The sequence below is a fragment of the Cyanistes caeruleus genome, chromosome 3 (assembly GCF_971803275.1).
Source record: "Cyanistes caeruleus chromosome 3, bCyaCae1.hap1.1, whole genome shotgun sequence".
Classification (NCBI taxonomy): Eukaryota; Metazoa; Chordata; class Aves; order Passeriformes; family Paridae; genus Cyanistes; species Cyanistes caeruleus.
Genome location: NC_141703.1, coordinates 4481767 through 4498872, shown reverse-complemented (window position 1 = coordinate 4498872; position 17106 = coordinate 4481767). Strand labels below are relative to the sequence as shown.

Below are 17106 nucleotides of genomic sequence, written 5' to 3'. Positions count from 1 at the left end.
AGCCCCCACAAACACCCTGAAATTCAAGAACGAATGCATGAGACATCAGCTATTCGTGCTCAAGTGCACACAAAGCTCTTGTTAAATCCAAAAGCCTGTTTCCACCTCTTAGTAGGTGTAAAGGAACTAAATTAATAAATTTCCTGGTAACTACAGCACAGCACTGACGAGACAGGGAGGCTGTAAGCCAAATGCCATTGGGAACAACTCTCACATTTAACTGCAAGCCTCGAGAGGAATCCCAGTGCCCACGCAGCCTTGGTTTAGAGGCAGGCTAAGTCTAAGCCCTGTGCCGTGTCCTAAATTAGCAAGAGTCTCATCCAGAGCTCTGCCCTCCCTCCCTGGAGAGCAGGGTGACTTAAGGTGCTGGAGAGACAGCTATTAATTCAATAATTCCATAGCTAAAAAGAGCTTAACTCTTGGAGATGTGCTTGTGAATGGCATCACCCATTTCACAGGCTCCTTCTCAGCATAAAACCCTTCCTCACCTGGAAACCTTAGAGTGCCACCACCACCACCACAGGGCAGACCTTCAGGGCACTGTCCAGCAGGATTCTGAGCTCTTTGGGATGCCACATCAGATGGAGCTCAGGATGCTGCAGGAGGAGCTGAGGAGGGGGAGAGCTTCCAGCTGCACAGTAAAGCAGGGCACTGTGGTTAAATGTCTGCTGTGGCTGTTCTGATCACCAGCACTACTTAGGGCATGATCTTTCTAAAAACTATAATCATTTCAAAGAATTTTAAAAGTTGAGCTTTTTTAAGGGAGTTAAAAAAAAAAAAAAGGAGAAATCATGCTACTTCATTACCTTTCAGAATACAATATTAAGGAGGGCTTTTTGCTTTTTTTTTTCTTTCCTTGGGTTAAGGAAATGAAATCAGTAAGCCTACATAAATGTATTATACCCAGTGAATGATTACAGTTAGAAGCTGCATTCAGTTCAGAATTTCAATTTTCTGAGGCTTTTGCTCTCCAAAATTAGCTTCCAATTTATTTTGTCAGGTCATTCTTTTCTTTTCCTCTATCGCTCATTAGACTCGACGAAACTGCTGTCAAATAAAAAAAAAAATAAATAAAAAAAAGGGCATTTTTAACTCTTCTTCTGTATCTAGCTTCAGAAGTCCTACAGTACAAAAAAAAAAAAAAAAGGTTTGTTTTGAAATTAAATCAACAACCCTCCAACTGCAGTGAGACCAAAACAGTTTTGTACACATGTACAGTGCCAAGCCATGCCAGCAAACTCGAGAAGGCTTGAAGTGACTAATCTTTAAACCTTCCTCCCCCTGTAGGTGAGTCACTGCCCATGTTTACTGTGCCATCTGGAAATAATAAAATTCATCAGGGGAAGGAAGCCCATTCCTAGTGTTCTTGTGTTTAGGCTAGGAGGTGGCCCTAGCCCCATGAGCATCGCTATTTTTCTGGTGATCTCCCTTCTGCCAAAAACTCCACAGCCCCCTTGTCCTTCAGCAGCAGGCAGGAACCCTGCAGGAGAGCTTCAGTCCCACTCCTGTGTTCCTACCTTCTTTCAAAAGTCTCCCTCACACACAAGATCTGAATTTCAAACTCAATTTTAAATAAGATCCCGGATTTCAATTACACTGGAGATGTGAAACCAAGTGCCAAAGTGCTCCTTCAATACTTTAGAAGGTTTTTGTTTTGGTTTGGTTTGGTTTGGTTTTTAGGGAGACTAAAAGAAACATAGGGAATGGTTTCAAATTGAAAGAGAGTAGGGTTAGGTGGGATATTAGGGAAAACTTCTTTCCTGTGAGGGTGGGGATGCCCTGGCCCAGAGAAGTTTGGGATGCCCCTGGATCCCTGGAAGTGCCCAAGGCCAGGTTGGATGGGGTTTGGAGCAACCTGGGACAGTGGAAGTTGTCCCTGCCATGGCTGGGCTGGAACTGGATGTTCTTGAATTTCTCTTCCAACCCAAGACCTTCTATAATTCTATGATTTGAAGGCAGTGAATAACTTTGAAAAAAAGTCTGTATTTCAGAGGTAAATAGAAAGAAAATGAAACTTGCAGTGAGAAAAATCAGATTTTTCCGAAGGCTGCATGCCAGGTCTGATCTCTTACCTCTCCTCCCTGCTTAACCTCACTCTTGTAGTGACACAAATTCTTTCCAGGCATTTTTTTTTCCCCTTCCTCTATCAAAATGTTAGTTTTGGAGACGAGTGTTTGTTAGCAAAGGTTTTTCAAAGCCTGGAGAGCTGTGAGGAGGAGAGGTGAAAGCAGGACACTCCTGACTCATCAAGTCTTTCCCTTCTCCCTGGAGCGAGCTCTTCCCAGCAGCACTTCCAAACCCACACCGTGGGCCACCACTCATTAGAGCATCCCTCTGACTTCCCGCTTCCAGGAATTCCTCCTTACGTTTTCTAAGTGCTTCTCTTCAAGGACACTGGATGCTTAGAGACTTTTTCCAGTCTGTTCTCCTAAAACGCTGTAACAAACCCAAAGTGTGTGAGTTTTCCCTGAGTTTTCTCTATCCACACACCACATCAGTGGCCAACCTCCCCAAAACATGGAAGTCAATGATATGATGCCATGGCAAGACCCAGCTTGCTGCTTAAGAGAAGTTCAGGGCTCTGAAAGCAGCCTGTCCCTCCTGGGGGCCAGGAAAGCCCAGACATTCCCGTGTTCCCCCGGTGATATCCCTGGATTAGCCGGGATGGTTGGGTTTGGAGAGGTAAATAAACAAGCCCACACCTTGGCAAGCCAGCTATGAACTCCCTGTACCTCAAGGCACCATCCTCTGCTATAAAAATGCCATGACTTGTTCCTCAGGCCCGATTTGCAGCACTGCCAGGTTTTATTTAACACGAGATCTGGGTTGTGTCAGCCTGAGGAGCTGAAAAGGCCGATCCCACCCTCTCAACTACCTTGAACCACCTCTTCCTCACCTGTCATAGCAGCTCCCACCTCTTTCCTCCCTTTCTGCCCAGAAACAGCCACCATCCCACACTTTCACACACCTACTGGGCTGCTAGGATGGTAAAGGGACAAGACTGGATCTGCCAGTGCAGGGGAGGGAAGGGAAGGAGGGAAATATCAGGACAGGACCCACCAGTTCATCTATGTCAGGCACAAAGACTGGAAATTGGTTATTCTGATCGTGTTTCCTGCTGGAAAAGTTGTGCCACACCTCTGGGGAAATGGTGTAGGGCCAGGCAGCTTCCCTCTGCTCCTGGGCCATCTTTGGTGGCCACAGGAATGAGCACAGGCAGTCCCAGGTCTCAGAGCACAAACAAGGTGAAGTAACTCCAGTGGTTTTATTTCCCTGGCAATTAATGAAGGGAATACAACAGACGGGAGGCTTTTGCTCCCCATTGCACCTGACCTATTTAGGATATTGCCAAGCAGAGTTTGATTGTCATCATGGGTGTTCCTTGGAATTATACAGGGGAGTTCAAAGGCACAAACAGAAAACAGCTTTATGCTCCATATTAGCAGGGAGGACTATTTGACTGGGGGGAAAAAAAAGAAAAGGCAAAAAAAAAAAAAGCTGTTAAGCAATGTCATAATGATGTATTTGATTAATTAAAAATAAGAACCAAGCTTTTTATTCATATTTGTTCTAATGTTTTTACTTTAAAAAATTGGCAGGACAATTTAAAAGGCAGTTTTGATTCTCAAGTAAAATAAGACACGCTTCTTAAAAAAAAAAAAAATTCTCTTTTTTGAAAGCAGCACTGTTCCTCCCCTGCTATTGGAGTAGTTTATTTCTCTCTCTCCTTCTCAAACATTCATACTTTACTCTTTCCCCTGGCTAATACTGGAGAGGCAGCAGCTCTGGGAAATGAACCAGCTTTGCCCGTGGCTCATACATCATTACAATTGTTAACCAAGTTCCACTATAAAAATCTTGATTACACAGGAGAACACGGAGGCATGCAGGAACACAGCTTCATTTCCAGATACCAGATTGAGTTTGTAGGGCAGGAAGTTAAAGGGCTTTGTTATGCTCTCAGGTTGATAAAGTCTGCCAGGACACACCATAGCAGCAGACGTCAGACAGCTCCCTACAATCCATTCCTCCACACAGCAACAACTCCAGTGTAGGAATGAGCTTCCTTCTACTCTGGCCAGGGGTTACATCCCTCTGTGTGATGGTGGATGGGTGATGGGAGCTGGAACTGGATGGGCTTGAAGGTCCCTGTCGACCCAAACCATTCTATTCATACCAGTGGAGCTGACAGTGCTCAGGGCACTGGAATTGTGGAATTTTGCCCACTGGCAACAGCAAATGCTGTTGTGCACACCTGCCACAGAGAAAAGCTCCCAAACCTGGACAAAAAGCTGCAGGTAGTACCACTGGCATCTGGTCACTTGCCAATGACCAAAGGTCATTCAGGGTAAGCCCGAAGGCTCAGCAGAGTGCAAATGAAAGTTAATTTTAGCTGGAACGTGTAGCACTCAGCAGCGTTCAATAACCACAGCCCCTGAGAAATTTTGTGAACTTTCCCCATCCCCCACACTGTTTATCTCAGCGGTTCAAACGCAAAAATCTGGCACTTTGGATCATGTGAGATGTTTGTGTTATTCCCTGAAGGACTGTGCTTGTGAGAAGTAATGAGAAGATTATTCTCTGACAGTTAAGCTGAAGCACTGTGACTGCATCAGATGTTACATTGCTCCAGCAGCTCCCAGACTTTTGGGAAGTGTGACCACCTTTGAACTCCTCTGTCTTATTTGCAACCTGAGAGTCGCTGAGAAGAAAAATGAATGAATTAGATAAAAATCTCTTTAGTCACCGAAAAGGTAGGATTGATGAATCATTTTCTGACACGCCTCACACTTCACTCTTTCCTGTAGCAGACATCTGCCAGGCAGCACAGTGAATAAAGGCACAGCCTTTCCAAACCATGCTTAAGCAGCACAGCAGTGCTGAAGTGCCCTGAAGAGCTCAAGCTGGTGTTGTGTGCTCTGGCTTGGATCACAGAGCCACGGAATGGTTTGGGTTAGGAGGGACCTTAAAAAATCACCTCCTTCCAACCCCCTGCCACAGGCAGGGAACCTTCCACTAGACCAGGCTGCTAAAAGCTCCAACCAACCTGGCCCTAAAAAGGTGCCACAACTGTTAAATTCTTATACTGCAGACACTGACAGTCAAGGTTTCTGTATCAACAGGTATCACCATGGAATTTTGGAAGTAAAGTTTCTGTTTACATAGGTAAAAAAAAAAGTGAGGGAAAAAACCTCCCTCAAGATTTCACAAAGTCACAATTTTGAAAACACATCCAAATCCTGCAGTCAAAACAAAACACACCACTATTTTATTTTCTATGCCAAAACTATTGCTGCCAGTGGCATTCTTCAAATTCTTTTCTTCCCGAGCGCTGCAATAAAATTTTCAAGTTGGCACACGCAGGACCCAAGCTTCCATATGATGACAAAGCAGGTAAGCCTTTTGTTCCTGTAGAAACCCCAAATCCTGATCTTCTCTGGCATAAAGCTTCTTATGGAAGAAAAGTAGGAAGCAGAAAGAGCCTGGGTGGTGAAAAAATTCTCACATCTGGCCTTGACCTGAGCCTGAGCATTAGGTGGGCTCCAAGGTGCTCTTCTAAGAGCCACTCTCACAGGCAGATCCACTCACAAATATCAAGGAATTATCTGAGAGATGGCTGCCAAAAGCATCCAATTATTTTCCCCCTGTCAAATGGCAGGAGCTGGCCTTTAATCCCTCCCTCAAGTGGAAAGGTGACTTTCGAGTTGTCACGTCTTTTTCTTTAAAGCAAAAATGCCAGTTCTGGAGTTTTGGATCCCTAAGGATGGATTCTTCCCTTTCTTTAGAGAGGAGAGGCTTACCAAGTGTTACTGCAGCATTAATACCTTTTCTCTTTTAAAATAAGACCAGACTGGGATGTGAGACCAGCATTTTCCCTGAACACATGCAATCTAGTTTAACAGCAGTTTTTGCTAGTAAATAGGTACAAAAATAAGCCAACCATAAAGCTAAATAAAATCAAATAATTTTAGTACTTGCAAGCTGAGCAAAGAGGACAAAATCCACAAGTAATTTGTTTTTCACAATATCAAATTATTAGTAAGCAGCGGTGAGGGAAAAAAGCATTGCAGAGTGCAATTACTGTCTTAACAGATTCCCTTCAAAAGGGCCTAATTATGACACATTAATTGTATTCACTGAATTGTAATTTTCACTCAAATAAGATCTTTTTCCCCCACCTAGCTTGCTTTCCTCAAATTCCCTCCCCTTGATACCCCACAGGTTTCGTCTGTTGGAGAAGGACTCTTAAAAAAAACAAATTGAAAGTCTAGAACATTCGTCCCCAGCTGCTCTCCCCGTAAAATACTCTCAGAAATAAAAAAGGCAGTGAGAGAAGTAGGAAAGACAGGTAAACGAAGAATGAGGGAAGAACCCTGAGGGAGGAGTGAGAACAGTGGGGAGAAGGTGCTATTTTATCAGCCTTTGGCAGAAGAGGGAGCAAATATTGACTCTGGCCCGAGGTTTCTGAAGGCTCCAGGGCTGACTTTGCTACGTGGCCGCTCTCGGACGTGCGCGGCCGAGAGTCCATCGGGAAGCCACTCCTGGAGCAAGGCTGCTGGGCAGGCTGGGCCTGTGGGCATCTTTCACCCTAAGGGGGAGAAGTTTTCAGAACTCCCTGGTGAGGCTCTCAGGTGATGCCAGGCTGCTGCACCCCTCGCTGTGCCGCGCACGGAGGTGCCACCGCAGCGAACCCAGCGCTGTGGGGTTGGTGCACACTCGAGATCCCTCGGGAGCTGCCAGCGGTGGAGGAGCATCCTGAGCGCTTCAAGTCGAGGGAAAAGCATGGTGGGCTGCTCAGGCTGAGGTTCTCCTCTCAGCTAGGCTGTTAGCAGCCAGGGTGAGCCGGGTCCTGCCAGCCCAGTTCCGTAACACCGCCATCCATTCGCGCGGCGGGCTGCGATGGGGGCACGAACAGAAAGGAAAATAAAATCTATCTAGTATGGGGCTACTTTAAGTGCTTTGAAGGACACTGAGCTGATGGATACAAATTCAGGTGTAAAACTGACCTCAGAACACATTCTGTGTTTGCTTCATCAGCTTGGACCTACAGAGCAAACCCAGGCTGGAAAGCAGCAAGATGTAGGACAGGCCTGTCAATAGCAGGAAAAAACACTTCCCTTTTTAAGGCAACTGGGAGCTGCCTCCTTTACTTTGAAGATTTGATCTCAAGCCCTAATCTATGCTGAAATAGCAGCAACAAGTTCCTTCACTTATTTACACAAGTTGTTTGTAGGATTAAATCTGTATTTTCCAGCCAGTAGGAAAAGGGGGAGAGAGGTCTGTCCGCCTCACACATGTGAGAGCCATTGTACCAGCTTCCTTTCTCAAACAGACCTGTACTTGACAGTGACCAGACAACACTTCAGGTCAGACTCCTTTCACTTACACTGAGTGAGGAAATTTCAAAGGTAATAAAATGTGGAGGCGATGTAATAGCTAAGGTGTTCTTACATACTCGAAGTCGTAAGTGCTCTTCAGGAAAATGAAGACCCCTGCAAGGTGTAGTGGCTTTTAAATCTGTCTTGCCAGATGCAATCCCTAGAGCTCACAGTCCTCTAGTTAGAGAAGGGGGGAAAAAGGGGAAAAAAACCCCAAAACAAAACCCAAAAAAGAAGAGAAAGATTTCTTCCTTAATAATCCAAATGAACCAAACACATGGAAATTCCACATGGGCTTTCTTTTGTTCACTGTTTCATTTTCATCTCATTTCTACACCAAATCCCAACTAATTTACACTTCATTCAGGCAGAACAGTTATTTGCTCACCCTCTACTTTCCTCTTTCCAGATTTAACTGATGCTTTTTCCTTGATAAGGAATGAAACACAGAGTGATAAAAAATGTGATTCTGACACCTATTTCTACCACCCCTGCTCCTCACAGCCCCTCCTCCCCACTCCTCCTCTTCTGCCCCAACCCACCAGGATCTGAATTCAGAATTGCTACAACCAGAGACCCTGGCTAATAAAGCTTTCATCACTTCTCTGAAGAGGAGAAAGCACCTTTAAAGGAACAGTTGGTGGGGCTCTAATCCCTGACTCTGGGAGAGAAGCACGTCCTGAGGAATGACCACAGTGAGCCTCTTCCATTCAGTGCAATTTGCACTCGTATTTTGGGTTATTTCTATAGTACAGGCTCTACTACCTCCACAAAATCCCTTTTGCCAGGGCTAATTTTGGATGGAAGAAGGTGCCAGAATGCTAAATTGTAAGGGCAGGGACTTTTTGGTCAACCCAAACCTGGTATATTTGCTTGCTTGTCTTGGGTCAAAAACATCACAGCCTGCCAGGCCACGGCCATTCACTTCACTGTATTAGTCCTGAATTACAAATGCCAGGTCCTCGTCCTTTTTATTTTGCAGGTATCCAACGACAACCAAAATCGATTCAAATCACCATTTAAAAACAGGAATATTTTGCATTTCATTGCTATTTCCACTAGGCAGATCTGGAGGGATTTTGAGGCTGCCATCTCAAAACACTCCAATGCACCATAGAACTTGTCTTTGCTTCTCAGCCTTTTGTTTTTTCAGCTGTCATAAAGAACTCAAAAAATAAATACAAAAGACCTTAGTAATTACTAAAAAAAAAAACAACCCAAAAAACCAGAAAGAGAGGCTTGAGATGGAAGCTGCCTTCTGATATTTGAACAAAGAAAGATCACATTTTACAAGTCCTTGTATCTAGGAAGACAGTGAGCCCCTTTTCAGCAAAATTAAGAAAGCGGAGCTGAGCTTGTTGGGGAATAGCACAGTGCCAGAAATCAGATTACAAGAGTGGTTGAATCTTTCCTCACATCTTCATTCCTTCCAACACTCAGGGAATGAGAGCTACCACCAATTATGGAAAAATTGCTGCAAGGTCAGAACTTGTTAATGTGCGTGTACATCACTTTCAAAACACGAAGCCGTAAATTCTGAGTCCATGACACACTAGAGGTATTTAATACATATCCTTCTTTATCATTCCTTCCTTTAATAGCTGGAAGAAATGGAAGGGGAGATAACCTCCCACCAATTATGTGGGAGCTGAAGTTTGTGTTTTGCAGCAGAGGCCGTGAGACCCAACATCCACACTGACCTGAAAACTTGGGAGCAAGTTCATAGAGGGGGTTTTTGCTCACCCCATGCACAGAACAAACTGCCATTAGGATAAACAGCAGATATAAAAGCCTCTTCATGAACAGAATGAAAAAGTGACACTGGAAGGAAGGAGCTGTGACATTCAGAGCACAGGCTGGATCCTTCTGTCGTTAATCAGGAATAACATTTACCTCTTCCCAGTGAAAACACAGCTTGGAAATGCAGTGGGATCAGCAGGACTGCCACCACCTCGTACAAGATGAGGCAGTGGTACTGTCCCTGCAAACATTTAATGCAGTCCAGATGGACTTCAAGAAAGCTGTGAAAAACATGAGGTTTTTTTAAGAGTTTGACTATTCTTTTGGTCAAAAGCTTGTAGGAGAAACAAAATTAATATGAAGAGAACTGCAGTGAAGATAGCAAAAAACCCTAAATGATCTTCGATTCAATTTCTCACAGTGCTTATAATGTCAGGGTAGGCAAAATAATAAAAAATAGAGCAAAGGAATCCCACTGGATTATTTAAAGAAATAGCTAAGAACACTGCACACAATTCATATTGGGCTCTTGCCACCTCTTATTTAAATCTGAAATTGGAAGAAGTGCACCTGTACAGAAAGGTATAAAGCACATAATCCATCAGGAGTAGGACACAAAATAATGCATCCATGAAATAAGGGACAAATACATCACACCCTTCAATACAGTAGACTGTTTTCACCTTTCACATAATTCTAAAGTAGGTTTAAATGTGAATGAATAAGAATTAGTGGGAGTAATAACATTTGACACCAACCTGGTAGCTGGTCTGGAGATCTGATAGGATTAGGAAGGATACTGTACCATAAAACTGGAAATGATCAGAAACACTTTGGCTGCAAACACTTTGCAAAACTGGATTGACTGCACTGAAGTTTCCTGTCTTGGAAATAAAATAATTTTTGACTTCACACAGCTGCTCTATTTTTGTACCATCAGAACAAGTGTTTCAGAACTGCCATTGTGAATCGCAGTTCTGTGCTGTGTTTATCTGCTATATGACAAATCAGAACTGGAACGAAAGCCAAAAAGTATGCCTTAAATGACCTGAAAAACGAAATTCTGTCATAGTAGCTTCCTTCCAAGAACAGAAATTAAAAAAAGGAAAATTTCTAAAAATGCAGCTGAGCAGTAAAGCGAGCCCTGTAGTGCAGAAGCCTTTCACAAATGTTCATTCCCCATTCTGGCACAGCAGCTTCCAACACTTGACGCACACGCTCCCGAAGTCATGGGCACCAACGCTACTTGTAACCACGACATCAAATCTGGTTCCTCTTCTCACAGCCTGCTGCCTGGTCGTGGTCCACCCCTGCCCTGAGAGCATTTCCCCATCCCCTCCCTGCTCCTGTGCAGAGCAGCAGCCGTGCCATCCACCCTTCTGCTCCGGGAGCGCAGCCGCGCTGCGCCGCCGCTCTTCGCTGCCAGCATCCTCCTTCCTCCTTGGCAAAATGTCAGGGCAGCACTCCTGCTCCCTGGGCTGGCCTGGGAACAGGCCTGGCTGAGGCAGGGAGCTGGGGAGCCCCAAGCTGGATTGGTGCAAGAGCAAAGGAAGGTGTCCAAGCATCGCTTTGCAGCGCAGGTTCTGACGTGAAGCAAAGTCAGGTTGGGAGGAGCGTTTAAATCGGGGAAAGATTTTCCTTTTCTACACCATCATGCACAGCCCACTCCCAACTCCAGCAGCGACTTGGCCAAGGAGCTTAACACAATCCAACGCTTGGCACTATCCAGACACTTGCTTTTAGTAGCAGCATGTGAAACATTCAAGTACCAACAGTAGCAGCTTTGTAGCTTTATACTACTCCTTGCAAAGCAGGAAAACAGCAAGCAACATTTGTGATCTTTAAGTCTTCAGGTTTCAGGCAAGGAACGAGATAACAAATTCATCCTCATCAAAAGTACAGAATAAATTCTAACTGTACTCCACTGAGTCATTACACACCAAGATCTGATTTGGGAAATAGAAGCATTTATAACCTTACGTACAACCTCAGTGGGTCTACTTGTGAATAAAACCTCACATGTGCTAAACCACTGGTAGTCTTTAAAATAATTAACTTTGCAAGAAGTCAGAACTAGTTCAAAGTAGTAAAAGTTTTACAATCAGATTCAAAGCATGTTTTTTTTTTCATGTGGAAAAAATAAAAATCAGAGGAAAGTCTAGCTGAAACCCTCCATCACCTGTAATACAAGTGATACGAGCTGTTAAGCATAAGAGAAGCCTCTGGGTGTACTGAGGGCAGCACATTTCTCCCTCTTAGACCTCCAGTCATATTATTAAAGGCCTGTCACATTTTTCCATCTCCATTTCTTCCAATTTCAGAATCCCCCTAGACATGTAAGGAGATAATAAGCTTGATAGTCACTTTTCCTACCTGAAATTATTATTTTTTTTCATCTAAGACATGCTGAATTGGGTGATTAGTCCAATCAAATCTGGTGCCTTGATTCTGGCAGAAGCCAATACTGAATCTTTGAATGTTCCCTGGAGTTATGAAGCACACACCACACCACACTAACAGAACTAGTCAAATATGCATCACTCAACACGGAGGAAAAAATTATTTCATGGCCTCTATGGCTACTGGGCCACACCTTGATACGTCAGACCTAGTTAAGATTTTTTTTTTTCTTTTTTAAATCTCTATTTATTGATCAGAAAACAATGCCAGCCTTTCTCAATGCATGTATTGATCCCAGTGTGATACCTTTTGATTAGAGAGATGATGTGGCCAATCCTCTTACATTTGAGGGGCAAAAAAAGAAAGAAAGAGCTCAGAGATGTCCAGAAATGCAATGACGGCTGAACACTCCCCATTGGCTGCGCATTTTGGCATTCATTGGCTTTTTATTACGTAGGGGACTTAACCAGAAGAATAAAGATTTTTTTTTTTTTTTTCCTTCTGTCTACACTGGGAACCAAAGAACCTAAACTCCTGAAGCAAACACAAAGTTCTGAAGGAAAGCCCCGAGGGCTCTCAGGAAATTAATCCCCACTCAGCTGACCAGTCATCCCCACCAGCAGCGCTCCTCCTGGCATCTCATGACACACATGAAAGAGCGACTACACGGCAAAAAAAACCCAAAAAACCAACCCGAAACAAACTTCAGCCGCGCTGCTGGAGCCAGAGAGGGGAGATTCAAGGCGACACGGTTTATGTGAAAACAATATTCAGAACACACACTTTCTCTGCCCCGTTAATGAGCAACTCATGGATTCCCGGCAGAAGGGGCTGGTTGTGCCCAGCCATCACTTAGTTTAGCAGGAAGATGCCGAGTGATTCTCCCGGGAGCACTGGGAAGATCTACCAAAGCACCCAATCACGATGCAGAGCAGCTTAAAAAAGCAAAGAATAATAAAAAAAGCAGCCTCTGTCTCTAAAACACGGTCAGTTCTACCGGCAGAGCTTCGGATCCAAGCGCCGTGACACAGCCTAAAAGAAAGCCTGCGGGCCAGATCGGCAGATTTCCCGAGCCGGGGCAGGACAGGGCAGCCGGGGGATGCTTTTCTCCTTCCTCCCCTCCCTGCCGGCCCCGGAAAGTCTCGGCTCTGCCGCCGCTCCCCCGCGCCGGGCACCGGCACCGTCTGCCGGGAAGGGAGGGGGAGAAGGGGAAGGGAGGAGGCGCCAGCTCCGAGCACCGGGACAAAGTTGCTTTGGAGCAGGGGGGGCTGCAGAGTCGCTCCCACCCAGGATAAGTTCGGTCCCCTCCTCCCCGTGCCCCCCAGCGCCCCCGGCCCGCTCCTACCGCCTGCGGCGGGGTCCCGATCAGCATCTCCAGGTAGTAACCGCGGCCGGAGTCGCCCTGGAGGTTCTCCACCATGGCTAAAAAGTTGAGGGTGCCGCCGGGATCCGAGGCCAAGGCCAAGCCGTCCGCAGCCCCGGGGGCATCCTGCTGCCGGCTGCCGCTCGCCGGCCGCAGCAGCAGCGGGGCGGGCGGGGAGCCGGCGGGGGCGGCGGGGTGGGACACGCGGAGCGGGAGGGAGAACAGAGCTCGGCAGAGCCCCGCCGTGCCGGCCAGCAGCACCAGCACCAGCAGCAGCAGCAGCAATCCGGGAGCCGCCGGCAGCGTCCCCATCCCGGGAGTCGCTTCCCAAGTGCGGCGGCTCCGGCCGGAGGCAGCGGCCGCCTGGCTGCCAGACGGGAGCAGCCGGGGAGCGGGGGGGAGGAGGAGGAGGAGGAGGAGGAAGAAGAAGGGAGCGGCTTACCCACGCCCCGGCTCCATCTCCCCCTCCCCCGAAGCGAGCTCCTCCTCGCGTTTCTCCCGCACGGCCCCCGGGCAGCCGGAGCGCTCGCAGCTCCGTGCGGGGAAAGTTGCTCCGACCCAGCGGCCACGGAGAAACTTCCCGGCTCGGCTGTGCCCTGCCCGCAGCCCCGCCACCGGAGCGGACCGACACGGCGGGGAGAAAAGTTTCATGGAGGCTGAAAGGGGAGCGGGGAGCCGGGGGCTGCCCGGGGCTCCGGCAGCCTCGGGGGAGCCGCTCCCATCGCGGCCGGCAGCAGCAGCGGGAGGAGGGGATGCGGGGTCACTCGGGGATGCCGGAGCGTGTCCCCGTGTCCCCGTGTCCCCCTCACAGGGCTGCTGTGAGGAGCGGGCGTGTGTGTGCGTGTGGAAATTCATCTGCCGCACCGGAGAGAGCGAGGCACGCAAGGCTTCTGCTCGAGAGAGAGAGCATGCGAGGCTTTAAATGTCTTCATCATGCACGGAATTAATAACTGCAGTCAAGTGCGGCCTTTTGAAAGATGGGAACACTTAGGGTGGAATTAGTCTCGACATCTCTGGAGTAATGACAATGCCTGATGGATCGCTGGATGGAGCGAATAGTCCAAAACCCTTGAAATGGGTTTTAGACTTGCTGGGCAAGTCTAAGCAGAGTCACTCTGTGGTTGTTTCTGGCTCTTCCCCCAGTCCTCGGTTGTAGATAAAGTTGAAAAATACCCGGCTGAAGTCATGCGTGCTCTCGGTGTCCCCTGATCAATTCGCTGTCCTAGGCAGCCACCTGGTCACTCCCTGTGTGTAAATCTGTGCCGAGCTGCACTGAGATCCCTCCCCTGCCAGAGTAAACTGAAAGAGCTCCCCCTTTCCCTTCCTTGAGCTGGAGCAATCGTCCGCAAGATTTCCAGGTGTTTCACGGGTATTAAATGAAGTTTCACTAAGAGGTAGACAGCGTTCATTCCTGGGAAGGCTGAGCAGCCTGTTTGGGGGAAGGATACTTGGGTAAGGCTGTGAATTGTAGCCTTTTTTGTCAGAGCCGCTTAAAGAGTATAATCCTTAAAAAGAAAGTGTGAGCCCACCTTCCCTTGCTGATCACCTGAAAAAGGTGTTTTCGCGTTTTTTTCACTGATGTTTTCCTTACTCCGGCTCTGTCACCTCAAATCTGGAGCCCTTTTGTTCACTTTGTAGGGCCTCCCTTGGATCAGTTCAGCGCTTCTGGTGCAGCTGGATGCTTTTCCTCCTGCGTCCATGGCAGGAGGGGGATGCAGACCCTGTCCTGGCTCGTGGAGCTTCTCTGCAAGAAGGAAGATGCTGCAGGGCAAGCCTGCGAGGACCTGGCTGGGGACCGGAGGAGAACTTGTAAATGAAGCTTCCTCTCAGGAGGTTGTTGTGCTTGTGGGAAACCACACACCTTGGTAAGAGGTGAAATTGTGCAAAGTTCCCCTGCTGCACGAAGCTTTCTATTTGCCTGACAAGTAGGAAGGTGAAATATTGCATCCCTGGTCTGTGTGGTCTCACCTGCTCCAGACAGAGGGAAAACGCTGCTGAGGGCTGATGGCAGCTGAACACCTGAGGGAGTGGCAGCCAGGCTGACACAAAGAGATCATCTCGGGGTGCTGCACTAATGGCTTTTCCTAACGAGCCTGGGATGCTGGCAGGATGCACTGCAGGGCCTGTCTGGTCGCAGCTGAAGCCGAAGGGGAATTAAAATGCTTGGGGCTCTTCATGGGTGAGCTGAAAACTGGAGAAATGCCCCCGCCCCTTTGGAAAAGGGAATGTGAAAAGTAATCAGGAGTATAATTGAACACCCCCTCAGAGTGGTAGGGACGTATTTAGAACAGTCAGCAGCTATGTGCATTTTGTTTTAATTCTTTTACAGTACAGTAAGTCTTCCCCCTTGCCGCTGTTGCTAAGATACATTACCACACTCCTGGCTAAAGCAATTCCAGCCCAAGGAGTGCATAGTTTTCAGAGCATAGAAGATACAGCATAGCCTTTAAGTGTTTAAGAGAAAACTTGTCCCTTTTTTTTCCCCATGCTGTTCGGTAGAACTTCTTCTCTGTGGCTGTTTTCCACAGTGCTGGATCAGACAGGCAGTAAATGCACACGAGAGAGCTGCTGTGTGTGAGATGTCACACAGTGAGGGTGGGAAACCTTCCTGCCCTCCCATGGCATCACCCCAGCAGGGCTGGTGTGCAGCCTGCAGAGGGGTTTGTGCCTCTCCACCTCTGCTCCTTTATTTATTTGAGGATCTGAGAAGGGTTTAGGCTGTGCCCCGTACAGGTGAGGAGTTCCAGCTCGTTTCTGAGCGCTGGCAGGAATGGGCCTTAAAAGTGCGATGTGAACAGCTGCTTGGGAAGGGAGATATAAAAAAAGTCCTCCCAGAGAGCCAAATGTAACCACATCCAAGATGTTCCTAGGAGGGGAAGTCATCTGCATGCAATGAATGCCACAGTCAACATCCACATTTGGGTTTTTTTATGTATCACATACAGAAAATAAATGAAATTCCAGAAACAGACTTAGGTTTAAGTGTCTGTACGCTTTGTATTCAACAATGTTTGGTGAATCTGGCTTTTCTCTATTTTTATGATTCCAAATATGTGTTCTTTGAGTAAATAATAATAAAAGTAATTTTAAGAATCAGTCTCTGTGAATAGGCCTTTTTTTCACCTTCAAGTCAACTGTCCATATATAAATTTTCAGGTAAATCTTGACTTTAATCCAGCTCTTTGTTAATTTAATTTGATGGCAGTGTGGTGTTTTAAACCTTGAGCCACTTGACAGTGAATTAACATTTGTCTCTATAACACAACCTTCCACCAGTATTTACAGAACACAGAGCATCATGAAAATTCAGCTGCTCTCTGCTGTGGACAAGGTGTGTGAACTCAGAGGGGACAGTTGCTCTTGTGGAGATGTTAAATCAGGCCTGTTGAGAAAACAAGCAGGAACAGAAAGGCATCTGAAGATGCAGAGGAAGTGCTGGAGCTGATCTGAGCAGAGGAACTGTGTGTGGCTAAAAAGAGATCCTCTCCTTCCCGAGGAGGAAGCTATTAGGGGACTGCTCAGATCGAAGTGCCTCTCTGCTGAGCTTCTGAAGGAGTCAGCCTGACCTGTGCTAGCGTTGCACAATGATAAGGGCAGATGGGCACAAAGACTTCTGCCCTAAAATTGCTTTGTCTGCTTTCTGTGTCCTTGCTCTTAGCATAATCAATACTTTGGTTTTAAGAGGGGTGATTGCTCCTTACTGTAATTCCACAATGTTCCTGAAGGAAACCCAGCTGGACCTGCAGTGTGCAAAGGGTTAATTCACAGAATTCGGTAGCACAAGGAGAAGAGAGGTTTTGTTCCTCCTGGACCTGACTGGGGGAAGGTCTTCTCTGTCCGTGGTTGTCAGCTATTTCATATTTTGTGCCTAACCCAGTGAAGTATTGCTTGTACAAGCCAAGTGTAAACAACCAAGGGGCAGCAGAGGCCACGAGGTCTGGCTCTGTTCTGTGTCTGCCAAGGTTTGGCTCTGTTTGTCTTCAAAGGCCATGAATAAAACAGCTGGCCCATGGGATGAGAAATGTGCCACCCAGGAGAGCTGTTCCAGTGGCATTCCTGGGGCCCTAAAACATCTCCTGTGTCCAATGGGGGCCATGGACACTTCTGGGACTTTTTGAAGGATGGAGTGTTTGCCCTGTGTGTAGAGCTCCTGCAAAATGAATCTCGAGGCTGAAGACTCTGTGCCAGGGGATGTAGGTGCAAATCCTTATCACCAATTGTCTC

General features: G+C 46.9%; 1 protein-coding gene across 1 annotated transcript in view; it reads right to left on the bottom strand.

Annotated features, from left to right (window-relative positions):
- Nucleotides 1-15005, bottom strand: part of BACE2 (beta-secretase 2) — a 52673-nt gene extending 37668 nt beyond the window's left edge. Inside the window, exon 1 of the mRNA XM_086883997.1 lies at nucleotides 12865-15005. Coding sequence (XP_086740123.1) covers nucleotides 12865-13194 — 330 coding nt within the window. The 5' untranslated portion in view covers nucleotides 13195-15005. The remainder of the gene's footprint in view (nucleotides 1-12864) is intronic.
- Nucleotides 15006-17106: the final 2101 nt, after the last annotated feature.